This window comes from Hemiscyllium ocellatum, chromosome 2, assembly GCF_020745735.1.
Source record: "Hemiscyllium ocellatum isolate sHemOce1 chromosome 2, sHemOce1.pat.X.cur, whole genome shotgun sequence".
Taxonomy (NCBI): domain Eukaryota; kingdom Metazoa; phylum Chordata; class Chondrichthyes; order Orectolobiformes; family Hemiscylliidae; genus Hemiscyllium; species Hemiscyllium ocellatum.
In genome coordinates, this window is record NC_083402.1 from 7,578,605 (window position 1) to 7,592,286 (window position 13,682).

At 44.3% G+C, this 13,682-nt stretch overlaps 1 protein-coding gene across 3 annotated transcripts in view; it reads right to left on the minus strand.

Moving 5' to 3' along the window:
• Positions 1 to 2,717: 2,717 nt before the first annotated feature.
• Positions 2,718 to 13,682, minus strand: part of LOC132821652 (uncharacterized) — a 74,900-nt gene continuing 63,935 nt past the window's right edge. For 2 of the 3 annotated variants that reach the window (XM_060834378.1, XM_060834366.1), the window contains 3 exons: positions 4,397 to 4,450; positions 4,257 to 4,301; positions 2,718 to 3,743 (listed from right to left, as the gene is read on the minus strand). In XM_060834378.1, the coding sequence (XP_060690361.1) occupies positions 3,706 to 3,743; positions 4,257 to 4,301; positions 4,397 to 4,450 (137 nt within the window). In that variant the 3' untranslated portion in view covers positions 2,718 to 3,705. The remainder of the gene's footprint in view (positions 3,744 to 4,256; positions 4,302 to 4,396; positions 4,451 to 13,682) is intronic. The other variant, XM_060834371.1, reaches the window with a different exon arrangement.

The window sequence follows — 13,682 nt, forward strand, 5'->3', positions numbered from 1 at the left end:
GAGTCAGATCAGGGAACCCCATTTCACTAGCCGAGTAATGCAAAATGTGTTGACCATGTTTGGTATCAAACAGGAATTCCACATCACTTACCACCCCCAATCCAGTGGGATCACAGGCAGAATGAACCACAGACTGAAAGGGATGATGAGGAAAACAGTGCAACAGAATAACAAAACCTGGGAGACAGTGCTTCCATTTGTCCTCATGGTGAGGAGATACCACCCACCCCCCCAACTGATGACAGGCTGACCCATGAAAGGGGTTGTCTCCCTGTTCGGACTTGACCTATCAGAGCCTGCCTCACTGCCCTCCCCCACAAAAAGCTGGACAGCACCTCCCCCACAATAGTAAAGGCACTTAGCTGGCAGTAGCTGTCCAGTTAGGGACGAGAAAGAAACTAAGCAAGGCTTACTTCAATCGCAAAATTAACCGTGTCGAGTACCCCACAGGATAGCAAGTAATGCTCCAGGTCTATGAGCCAAGTTCCTTCCTTTCCCCTAAATATTCCAGTCCACTTATGGTGGTGGATAAAGCTAGCCCCTCAGTCTATAAGATTCTACTAGCCATGGGTAAAACTGGCTGGTACCACAGAAACCAGTTAAAAGCCTTTGGCACACAACACAGCCCCTCTCACCACCTTAGTCTATGGAAGGCAGCTGACACAGTTTCAGACCAAATAACAAGACCAAGGACACCCCATAACACATCCTCAGGGCATCCACCCCTGATGGAAATGATACACTTCCATCACTGTCACCAGTAGCAGATTCCATATCCAAGGGACCCCCGACCAGTTTAAATGACCCAATAGGAGAGTGTGCAACAGATTGGCATCAGACATTACCCAGTGACAACACGGAAATGTCACAGATTCCTGAGAACCCCCTGACAGATCGGCAAACTGAACATTCCCGACTCAGTATAACTCAGACACTTAACGGTATCTCCGCACCATGGACATGAGACTCACTCAGAACAGACTCACTCAGACTGTCACGCAGCAGTTCCTGATGACTCCAATAGGGGGAGTGATAGTAAACCAACAGGGAAACCCAGAGCAGGCGAGCTCAGACTCCCAGACGGTAATTCCAGATGTCTCCAATAGGGGGCATGGCACAGCCCATGTCTGGGAACCGAGAGAATTACAGACTAAACAAAACTGACGCAAACTCCCAGATGGCAATTCTACATTTCTCCAACAGGGGGACGGATAGCACACCAATAGGAGAACAGGGAGGATTTGATACAGACACCCCAGAGACAGAGGATTCAGACTCTCTGTTTGGTGTCTCTTTGACAAATGCACTGATTCAATGATCCAAGTGAAGAAACAGCTCCTGACAGCCACTCAAGGGAAGATGCAACTGTTTCTGGTCATCAAAACTCTCATGCAGCTCACACCTCTTCCAGCTTTATTCCTCTGCACGCTGAGGAATTTAACCAAGTTATAATTCTTCAATTTTCTGCTCATTGGATAGAATCTCCAAGTCAGATTCTTCATGGTACCTTCACTTTCATCCTCATTTCTATGACCCACATTTAAACTGGTCTCTGTCAGTCAGGCCAGCTTCATTTTCGTTTATATTTCAATGATTGATCTCTTGCAAGCCCCGACACATTCACTCGTCTTTGAAACACTGATCTTCATGACCACCTCGTCTCAGATTTTGTTTTTCTCCTAACCACATCACGGTCAGCTCATTTAAACAGTCCTAACCTCTACCGCTAGAAACCAAGGTTGGAGCCTAATAATCCTCGAAACCCAATCTAACGTTCCACCTGGGATTCACATTACCATGTTTTGTTTTTGTTTTTAAAAAAAGTGGGGGAGGGTTAGGTCATATACATCCTGAGCATATCCATTGTATTGTGTCAAAACAGTTCAGTTATTAAACAAGGTAACAACAGATCTCTCCCCAGGGTAACCACAGACCGCAAGCAAGAGCTATTTCATCACATTAAACAATCCAGGATGCACTTATCAATTCATTGTTGCTTTCAGTGGTTGGGATAGTTAATTTGTTTTTATCTGTAAAGTACTTAAACTGACCCATTAAGGCAAGTACTTGAGAATTCTTTGTTCAATTAAGTAGATTAGAACAGTATAGACGTCCTGTGGTTACCCCCGTGCTGTGCACTCTGTGTGGTAGGGTACTTGAAACTGACCCTTTAAGGCAAGTCCCCAATGACTCTGCTTCCACCACCACAGCTGGCAATGCATTCCACGTATTCACAACTCTCTGTGTAAAGAACCTGCCTCTGACGTCTCCTTTATACCTAATATCTTCAAACTATGACTTCTCGTACCAGTCAATCCTGCCCTGGGGAAAAGTCTCTGGCTATTGCCTCTGTCTATTCCTCTCATTATTTTGTACACCTTGACCAGGTCTCCTCTCTTCCTCCTTCTCTCCAGAGAGAAAAGTCTGAGCTTATTCAACCTTTATTCATAAGGCAAGCTCTCCAATCCAGGCAGCATCCTGGTAAACCTTCTTTGCACCCTCTCCAAAGCCTCTGTATCTTTACTATAGTAGGGCAACCAGAACTGGACACAATATTCCAAGTGTGGTCTATTACATATGGATGGTTACTGTTCTGCCTCACTGAGGTAGCATGTTGGAAATCAAGTTGCATTATTCCCTGAATTGTCACCAAAGTTAGTTTCCCCTGAGTTTTATACTAAAGATGACAGAAGGCACAGACTAGGTTTCTGTTCTTCACAAGGATTACTATTTATCACACATAAATAGACTCTAATTCCACACAAAAATGATGGACCATTGAGCTATAACAACATTAGTTAAAACTCTAAGATGCTCATGAATCAAGTCCCCTTAAAAGCAAGCACATATTGTATGCACACACACACACAGACACACACACACACACAGACACACACACAGACATGCGCATGCACACACAGACACACACACAGACACACCCACACAGAAAATAAACATCAATCACAGAAAACAGTTTCGTCAATCCCTGTTCGCGGGATCTGCTGAGATGATTCTTGTGCTGATCAGAATGCTGCTTCTCCAGATGCTGTCACTTGTTTACTAGAGATAGAGTGTGTGGTTTATAAAAGGTCTGACTTACTCATTAAAGGTCAGAACTTACTGCAACTGCTGAAGGAATAGACAATTAGTTGGTTATCCTCAGATTTAAAGTAGCTTTTCCTGCTGGGAACAGATCTGATGATGAACAGTTCCTCAGATGGTGGAGATCGGATGGCTTCTCCCTGTCATGTTCATATCCACAAACTGTTCAATTACCTGGGAACCAATCACATAGTCATTGGCAGCAAAACGGTTTTTGTCATTGATTACTGATCTTTAGTACAAAGACCAATCAGATACTTGCTTCTGGCTGAATCGCCAGTTGTACATGGGCATGTCTCCAGTTCGTCTGCACCTTCTTCTGCTGCTGTCTGACCCAGCAGCTGTGTAAACAACACTTACAATGAGTGTCAGGTTACTTGCTTTCAAAAGTGTGCAGTATCCCTTAAACAATCTTTGGTTTTCAACAATTCTGATGCGTTTCAGTCCACAATTAAAAATACACTAAGATAAAAAGGCACAAATTTTTAAAAAATTTAAAAAACAATTTTGAAGAACAATAATGCCAAGTTTTGAGCCGGTAAGTTCCATGACGTTCCTTGAATTTGATCTGAGAAACAATGCAACCTCAGTTCTTATTCGCTCCTAATGAGTCTTCACCACAGCTGCATAGGTTACATCCGCTAGAAAGAGACAGAAATCAGAGCTGATGATAATTATAAATTCAGTTTAAAGATAAATACAGGAAAGGGGCATATTTACCCAAATATCAGTCCCATCACTATCAGAGTAGTTACAGGAAAGGGAAATATTTACTCCATCAGTTGTACATTTTCCCCTCATTCTCTTGATGACGCTCACAAATACATTGGGAGAGACAAGCTTTTTGAGAGACAGTCAAGTATCATCCAATGGGATAGTGGAGAGACTGTTTGCTTTCTGATTGGTGGAGTAAAGGAACATCCTATTGAAGATGAATAGACTGACGGGCCAATGACAACAGCACCCTGGTGAGGGAATGGGGCTTTAAGGTCATGTGATCAAATCTCCATAATGGCGCCACCCAAAGTTGGGGTCTCAAATAACAAGGAAATGGATCACCCAGGCCCAACTAGCACTGTCCCACACATCAGAGAATGGGCTTCAGGGATTGGGAAAGGAGAAAGAATTAGGATTAGGATTCGGAAAGGACAAACCTGACTCACTCTCTTCTGAATCAGCAACCCGGAGAGTCTTGTCACCTTGAAATGAAAGAGAATAGTCTGTTAGTGAGGAGGATGTATTTTAAATGTTTAGAAATATCACGATGTGGGAAAAAAAGTATGTAGCTGGTTACCTTTTCTGTTGCTGTCAAACACGATGCTGGCATAGGGACAGGAGTCAGGCTGAGCTGTAATACAAACAGGATTCACTCTGAAACTGCCTTACTGCATTCGCTTTCTGACTCTAGAATCAAAGAATCATACAGAACCCTGGATTCACATCACAGCTTTACCATTGGAAAATGTTCAATGAACTGCATGAGAATCAGACATCAAACCATATTCGGAGTTATTTGGACAGGTGGTGTTCCAACACACATGTCTTCAGGAGCGACTTAAGAGGGGGAGAGAGAGTTGGAGAGGTTTGGACAGGGATTCTCACAGTCTTGGAGATTGAAAATTAGACCCCAGTGATGTTACTATGACAGTCCGGTGAAACCACCACCACACATCTCTCTCTAATGAGCGTAGATTAGAGTGGTGCTGGAAAAGCACAGCAGGTTAGGCAGCATCCGAGGAGCAGGAAAATCGACATTTCGGGCAAAATCCCTTCATCACTTTAATCTAGACTCTGATCTCCAGAACCTGCAGTCCTCACGTTTGCCTAGCTTTTCCTCTCTAATGAGAGAACAGTCCGATGCCCTCTGGGACTATGGTGAGTTTACATTTACAGGAAGCGATATGGAGGGGCCTGATTTGGAAATATTGATTAGATTAGATTAGATTACTTACAGTGTGGAAACAGGCCCTTCGGCCCAACAAGTCCACACCGACCCACCGAAGCGCAATCCACCCATACCCCTACATTTACCCCTTACCTAACACTATGGGCAATTTAGCATGACCCTGACCTGACCCGCACATCTTTGGACTGTGGGAGGAAACCGGAACACCCGGAGGAAACCCACGCAGACTCGGGGAGAACGTGCAAACTCCACACAGTCAGTCGCCTGAGTCGGGAATTGAACCCAGGTCCCTGGGGCTGTGAGGCAGCAGTGCTAACCACTGTGCCACCGTGCCGCCCGTATTGTGAGTGTATAAGGATGACAGACCCAATGCTGTGGAAGAATTTGAACCTGAGAAGGATAATCTTTAATTTTATGCCTTTTTCAATTCACGAGCCGTTCTGGGCACTACACCTTGGGAAGGATATTCTGACCTGAGAAAGAGTGTGGTGCAGAATGATGACATCAGGTCTCACAGAGTTAAATTACAAGGTGTGGGATCACAAATTATGTTTGTATCCTGTTACACTGGAAGGGTTGGGATGATTTGATTGAAATTCTCAAGAAAAGAAGAGCATAAACGATCTTTCCACATTCTCCAAGTCGGGAAGTCTCAGATGCCTTCCCATGGGTTTCCTCATTCCACGATTCCCAACCCTACCCCAGGGTTTCCAATTTTCCCACAGTCCCATAGTTCAGGTTACAAACCCTGCACCCAGCACTCTGAGCCAATCCCCTCCATTGCAGAGGGAAACACATCCTGCTCCTCCACAATGTACATCCAGGCGGAACATGATTTTAAAGAATCACGTTTCACAGTGTCTCAGAGATATTGGGGATCACAGTTTACATGAGGGAACTTATTGGGGGTTAAATTCAAAGTGTGTCCCTTACTAAGGCATACCTTTTATGCTCCCCCTTCCAGAACCCACTTACCATCCCCTCACCATGCTAAGATGTGGCACTTTGACACCCATTCCCAGGTATTTCAAGTGAGTAATACTTTCTTGGAGATATTTTCCAAACACATTGATTGGAGATATTATTACACACCTCTGGATCAAGTGGGACTTCACGGAGACCTCCTGGCTTTGAAGGAGGGACATTACCACTGTACCACACGACCCCTAATGGTCTTAATCATAGAGTGATAGAGATGTAGAGCACAGTAAAAGGCCCTTTGGCCCATTGAGTCCATGCTGGTCAAAACCAACCATCTACCCATTCCAATTCTATTATCGAGCAGTTGCCCCAATACTTTATACATCGACATTGCACCTAAACAGACCTTAAACATTATGAGGGTTTCATGCCTGTGTCACCCTTAAAAGCAATGACTTTCAGATTCCCGCCATCCTCCGAGTGAAAAGGTTTCCCTCACATCTCCGATAAACCTCTAACATTCATCAAAGATCCTGAGACATCACCTTCCCAACCCACGATTACATCCAGCTAAACATTTAGTGGCAGCAGATAAATGGGAACACTACCACCTGCAAATTCCCCTCCAAGGCACTCACCGTCCTGGCTTGGAAATATATCATCACTCGTGTTCGGTCAAAATCCTGGAATTCACTCCCTAAAGACATTATGGGTCTACCTCCAGCACATGGATTGGAACGGTTTAAGAAGGCAGCTCATCGCCATCTTCTCAAGAGATCAACAAGGGATGGCCAATGAATGCTGGCCAGCCAGTGACATACATGTTTCATGAATGAATAAAAACAAACACCCTGCCCTGTACATTAAATTAATGCCCCATGGTCACTGATCACTCCATCATGGGGAAATAATTTTCAATTCAACCGTATTTATGTCCCTCATAATTTTAAGCATTTCAATCATGTCTCCTCTCAATCTCCTCCTCCCTGGAGAAAACAATCTATCCAAATTCTCTTCAGAATTGAAACTCTCCAGCCCAGGTAACATCCTGGCAAATCTGCTCTGTACCCTCTCCAGATCCCTCCCATAATATGGATTCCTGAACTTCACACAATTCTTTAGCTGTGACCTAACCAATTTTTCATCCAGTTCCAGCATAACCTCACTGCTCTGAATTAAACTCTATGCTTCAACTAATAAAGGGAAGTATCCCATAGGGTTTTTTATCCACGTTATCCACCTGTCCCGATACATTAAGGGGACTGGTGTACATGTACTGAAAATGTGTTGCTGGAAAGGCGCAGCAGGTCAGGCAGCATCCTATGAGCAGGAGAATCGATGTTTCGGGCATGAGCCCTTCTTCAGGCTCATGCCTGAAATGTCGATTCTCCTGCTCTTTGGATGTTGCTTGACCTGCTGCGCTTTTCCAGCAACACATTTTCAGCTCTGATCTCCAGTATCTGCAGTCCTCACTTTCTCCTGGTGTACATGTACACCAAGGTCACTCTGATCCTTGGTGTTTCCCACGGTCCTATTGCTCATTATGTCTTCCCTAGCTTTTTCTGTCCTGCCCAAGTGTATCACCTCACGCTTACCCAGGTTGAATACTGTTTGCTACTGATTAGTCTATCTGACCAGCCCGTACAGATCCTCTTGTTATCTAAGGCTATCCTCCTCAATATTTACCACCACAACTATTTGTTTATCATCTGGGACCATATTAATCAACCCTTCTTCATTCAAGTCTAAACATTTATGACAAACCGCAAATAGCAAGGGCCCCAAAAGTGACCCCTGTGGGATCCCCCAGGACACACGCTTCCAGCCACAAAAATGTCCCTCAACCATCATCCTCTGTTTCCTGCCAGTCAGTAAATTGTGCATCGAATTTGCCCCAAATTTCCTTGGATCCCATGGGCTCTCACCTTTGCTATCGTTCTCCCATGTGAAACATGGTCAAAAGTTTTGCCGAAGTCCAAGAAGACACAAGAACATCAGAAATCGGAGCAGGAGAGGGCTATCTGACCCCTAGAGGAGAACGTGAGGACTGCAGATGCTGGAGCTTAGAGTCAAAGAGTGTGGAGGTGGAAAAGCACAGCTGGTCAGGCAGCATCTGAGATGTAGGAGAGTCGTCATTTCGGGAAGAAGCCTTCCATCAGGAAGAAAGATCCTTCCTGATGAAGGGCTTATACTCGAAACGTCAATTCTCCTGCACCGCAGATGCTACCTATCTGGCCCCTCGAGCCAGCTCCATCATTCAATAAGATCTCTTTTAAAATCTATCTCCCTTTGCATTAAAAAGATGGCATCAAATTCATTCCCCGCGTCTACACATCTGGTAACCTCTTCAAAAAAAATTCAGGGAAGTTGTTAAGATATAACTTCCTGAGCAAATCCATGTTTGTGATTGATCCCTGTTCCTCCAAATGCAGATCCATTCTGTCCCTCAGAATTACCTCGAACAGCTTCCACACCACTGAGTATAGACTGAGAGAAAGTGGGGACTGCACATGCTGGAGAGTCAGAGTTGAACCAGTGTGGCACTGGAAAAGCACAGCAGCTCAGGCAGCATCTGAGGAGCAGGAGGGTCGATGTTTTGGGCACTAGCCGTTCAATAACCTGACCTGCCACACATTTTAACACAGAGTTTAGACTGACTAGCCTGAAGTTTCCTGGTTTATCCCTTGCTCCCTTCTTGAGGTACCACACTGGCTGTCCTCCTGTCCTCCAGCACCTCTCCTGCAGCTGGAGAGGAATGGAAAATTATTTCCAAAGCCCCTGCTATTTTTTCCCTTGCCTCAATCAACAACCTGAGATACATTTCATCCTGCCCTGGAGATTTATCTACTTTTTGCTGCCCATACCACTCAGCAGTTCCTATCCATGTTCATTTCTTTAATCTTGTCACAGACTATCTCCCTGATTTCTACACCAAAATCATCCCTCTCACACCTGAACACCAACATACAGTTGTCAATTACAGCCTGACATACATTCTCTGGGTTCAAGTTTCAATTACAACCATGGTTTTTGTTGTCTTTTTACCATGAATATTCCTTTAAATATTTTGGATGTTTCTTTATATTACCTGTCAGTATACTTTCATATTTACTTTTAGCACTCCAAATCTCCACTTTAACTTCCCACTTGCACATTTTATAATCCTCCAGAAATTGCCACTGTTTTGAATTCTCGGTATCTGTCATAAGCCTCCCTTTTCCCTTCATCCAATGCTGTGTATTCCTCAGTATACAAGGTTCACTGGATTTAGCCCTGTACTCTCCTTATTTCCTTCTTCAATGCATCCCATTGCATACCTGGTCTGGCCTACATGTGACTCCAGTCCCACAAAAGGGCACTGCTGTAAGGTACAGTAATTGTTGAAGAATGGGAGGAGCTGTCAGTGAGCAGATTTATACAGGGCTACAAGGTGCCACATGCTCAAAGAGGAAGCCAATGTCATCAGGAAGTGATGGAAAGCAGCAGCCAGTCTCAAAGATTGCAAGTCTGCATTTAGAAACATTGTACAGGATGGTTTTCCATTTACTTTGGTAAATGGAGGGTACAGAAACAGATATTTTAATCTAAAGACACAGAGATTTGCCTCCTCTGACTCATCGAGGTGAGGAAGCAAATTGTTGGGAGCTTGTACAGAATCCTTGGATTCTGTTTAGTCACAGGACAGGTCCCAGAGCACTGGAGAAGAGCCACCATTGTTCCTTTGTTTGAGGGCAACAGGGATAATACAGGAACTTACAGGCTGGTGAGCCTTACGTCCGTGGTAGGGAAAATCTTGGAGTAGATTCTTAATGACTGGCTGTACTCAATTTGAAAAAAATATCTTCTTATGAACACGAGGCAACATGATTTTGTGCAGGAAGGTCATGTCACAGAAACTTGATTCAGCCTTTTGAGCAAGTTTCATGATTGACAACGACAGGGTGATAGATATTGTCCACATGGACTTTCGTAAGGCCTTGGACAAAGGTTTTCATGGCAGGCTGATACTGAAATTGTAGTCACATGGATCTGCGGAGAGGTGGTAAGATGGATGCAGAATTGGCTTAGTCATAGAAGACAGAGAGTAGTGATGGAAGGGTGTTTTTCTGACTGGAAATCTGTGACCATTGGTGATCCACAGGAGTCAGTGTTAGGACCCATGTTAGTTCACAACATTTATAAATATTTTGGAGAATATTGTAAGTGGGATGATTAGTAAGTTTGCAGATGACACAAAGATTGAGGGAGCTTTGGATAGTGAGGAAGATTGCCAGAGGATACAGCAGGACATATAAAGGCTGCAGGCTTGGGCACAGAAATGGCTGCTGTAATTTAATTTTGAGAGACATGTGGTGATGCATAAGGTCTAATGCAAGAGGGAAGTATACAGTAAATGGTACAACCCTTAGAAGCATTGAAGAGGTCTAGGGTAGCTTACTCACTCCTGGTTCAGTCCTTCCCTCACTCCTGCTGCAGGCCTCCCCTCACTCCTGGTTCAGGCCTTCCTTCACTTCTGGTGTGGCCCTCCCTTAATTCCTGACATCTCACTGCAATTATATCGATCTTTGCTCAGATCCCATCTGGAATGTGGTGAACGGATTGGATTTCCATATCAACAAAAAGATTCACTTGTTACAGAGTGAGTGTCATACACTGTCTTGAACCAGGGAATACAGTCTCAGAATGAGGGATAGGTGGTTGGAACTGAGATGAGGGGGAATTTATTGTTTTGAAGCAGTTAATCTTGGGAATTCTCTCATCAGGCAGCTGTGGAAGATTAACTATTTCTCATGTTCATGAATGAGATTGATAGATTTCCCAACATTAAAAACATTGAGGGGTAACGGGATGGTGCAGGAAAGTGGTGTTGAACTACAAGCTCAGACATGATCCTCTTGAATGGTAGAGCATCTTGTCCTTAGTGGAGAACGTCCTGATACACATTCTCCTGACTCTCCTACTTCCTGTGGCTGTGGGAATCCTCCCAAAGACACACTACAGCTTTAAACCTTCCAATGGAATCTCCAACATGGCTTTTGTTGTCAGACAAATCCAAGTAAAATGTCAAAAACAACACCAGGAACTCTGTATTACATTTCTCAACCTGATCACAGCAGATGACTCAGTTAATCACTTGATGAATCATACTCTTAAAATTTGGAATGTCCAGAAACTTCTTCCAACTTCTGCAACTGCTTTGGGATGACTTGACATCTTCAGGAACGGATGTCTTCAAGGAACAGGACCAGAGTAAAGCAACACTGTGTGATAGCTCCATATTATCTATAATCTACCAAACAGCAGCTTTGACCTCTGGTGTCAGGATTAAACATGGCCCAGACAGAAATCTCTTCAACCTCAGTCTCATCCATGCCAATAATAAAATGACCACAACAGACCCACATAAGATGCAGTACGCACTGATAACATCACTGTTGTTTTCACATTCTGCGCCCGACTAGCAAGCCACCCTTGATCTCTTCAATGCTGCAAACAAGGGACTTGGCCAATGCTTGAGTGTTGCCAAACCAAAACACAAATCACTGGTCAGTTCAATATTCTACCTGTTGTATATGCCAAGACTCCGGGATACATTTAGCACTCTCAGTAGCTTGGGAGACACCTCCCTCCAAAGGAAGCCCAGGGCCGACATCACTGGCTCTGCTCATCATTGCCAGTCTCAGTCCAGCCCATAGGTGACCATGAGGGCACTCTGCTTCTCAATGCCCATTGGGGAAGAGATCCAACACTGGATCAGCTGAGACAGCTCAACCTTCCAGAAACTATGGCAGTGACTGTTTGACAACAAAGCTCTCCACAAGGCAACAAAAAGTCCTTGCTTTCATCATCAGTCCGTGTAAATGTTGGGAGACCCACAATGCCACTGGGGAGGGAATTCCAGGATTGTGACCCAGTGACAGTGAGCGAATGACAATATATTTCCATGTCGGGACAGAGTGGGTGGCTTGGAAGGGAACTTGGAGCTGGTGGTGATCCCATGTAACTGCAGTAACAAACAGGAATGCAGTGACTGCATCTTCACGGTCAGGAAACTGAACAGTGTTTGGACACATTCTCTGTTCTTCCAAAGACACAAACTTCAAAAGCTTTTGCCTCTGTATTTTTGAATCATTTCATTGTTTGTGTGTGTTTGGGACTTCTTCAATTCATTAACCAACTCCTGCAGCTTGTGAACATTTGGTCATCTTGCAGGATGTTTTATAATGTTTCAATTCACAATCACCTTGTTAAATACAAATCGTTCTGAGTCTCAGAGCTCATTAAGGGGTGCCACGGTGGCACAGTGGTCAGCACTGCTGCCTCATAGCGCCAGGGACTCGGGTTCAATTCCCACCTCGGGCAACTGTCTGTGTGGAGTTTGCACATTCTTCCCATGTCTGCGTGGGTTTCCTCCAGGTGCTCCAATGTCCTCCCACAGTCCAAAGATGTGCAGGGTAGTGAATTGGTCATGCTAACTTGCCCATAGTGTTTGGTGAAGGGGTAAATGTAGGGGAATGGGTCTGGGTGAGTTGCTCTTTGGAGGGTCAGTGTGGACTGGGTGGGCTGAAAGGCCTGTTTCCACACTGTAAGTAATCTAATCTAATTAACTGTTCCAGTCTCTGACAGGTACAGATCAGAGTTAACTCTGTTATGTCACACATGTCTCTTATGGAATGCCACTCCAGTGTGGCAGCAAAAGAGGAAATATTGTCTTCCCGTTGTACTGCATTATACATAACAGGAGGAGACCACTCAGCCCCCTGTGCCTGGGCTGGCCCTTTGAAAAATCTATTGAAATTAGTCACACACCCCGTGTCCTTTCCTGGATCTGCTGCATTGAGTCTGTCATGTGACCTCTGGTTCTTTCATCACCACCTTTACCTGGATCCATTTACTAACTGACTGTCCTGCCTTTGGAAACAGTTGGTCATGACTTGCTTTCGAAAGACTCTTCTTGAATTGGCACAGCCCAGTCAAATCTCCCCTGAATCTTCTCTGTTGTAAAGACAACACCAGTTCCTCCAAAGAACTGAAGTCTCTCTTCTCTGGAACCATTCGATTCATCTGCTTTGTACAAAAACATCTTCCTTAAAGGATAGTGCACAGAATTGGTCATGTGTCTGCAGCTGGGCTCAAACTGATGTTTTGGAAATGTCCATCCTTGCTTTTCTACTCCATGTGGCATTCAATAAAAACAAACATTTCTTTTGCCTATTTTAATGCATTTCATTAAACCTCCAAGCTTCAAAGACTTCTCAATGTGCATTTCTGCTCACTTTCTGTTCCTGTAACCATTGTAAAATTACACCATTTATCACACCTCTCTTTGTTCTTCCTATCATGATGTGTCACTTCACCCTTCCCAGTGTTAACTTTCATTTGGCTGGCCATTTCACCAGCCTATATGCCCCAGAGCCTGTCAGCACTTTCCTCACTCTTCACTGTGGTTTTGAATTTTGTGTTATCTGCAAACATTGGAGTTTGTCCTGTATCCCTGAGTGCAGATCACTCACAAAGATCAAGAAGAGAATTATATCACCAGTGCTGCACACTTCCCTCCCGTCTGAAATAAAACCACAGACCACAGCGCTCTGCTTCCTGGCCCAAAGCCAATTCCCAAACCACACAGCCAGTAACTTTGAACCTCATCTGCTTCAATTTCAAGATATGTACATCGTACTTCATAGCAGGGGCAAGCCCTATGGCCCATCGAGTTTTCTCCACAATTCATTAAGACCACAACTGATCTGGT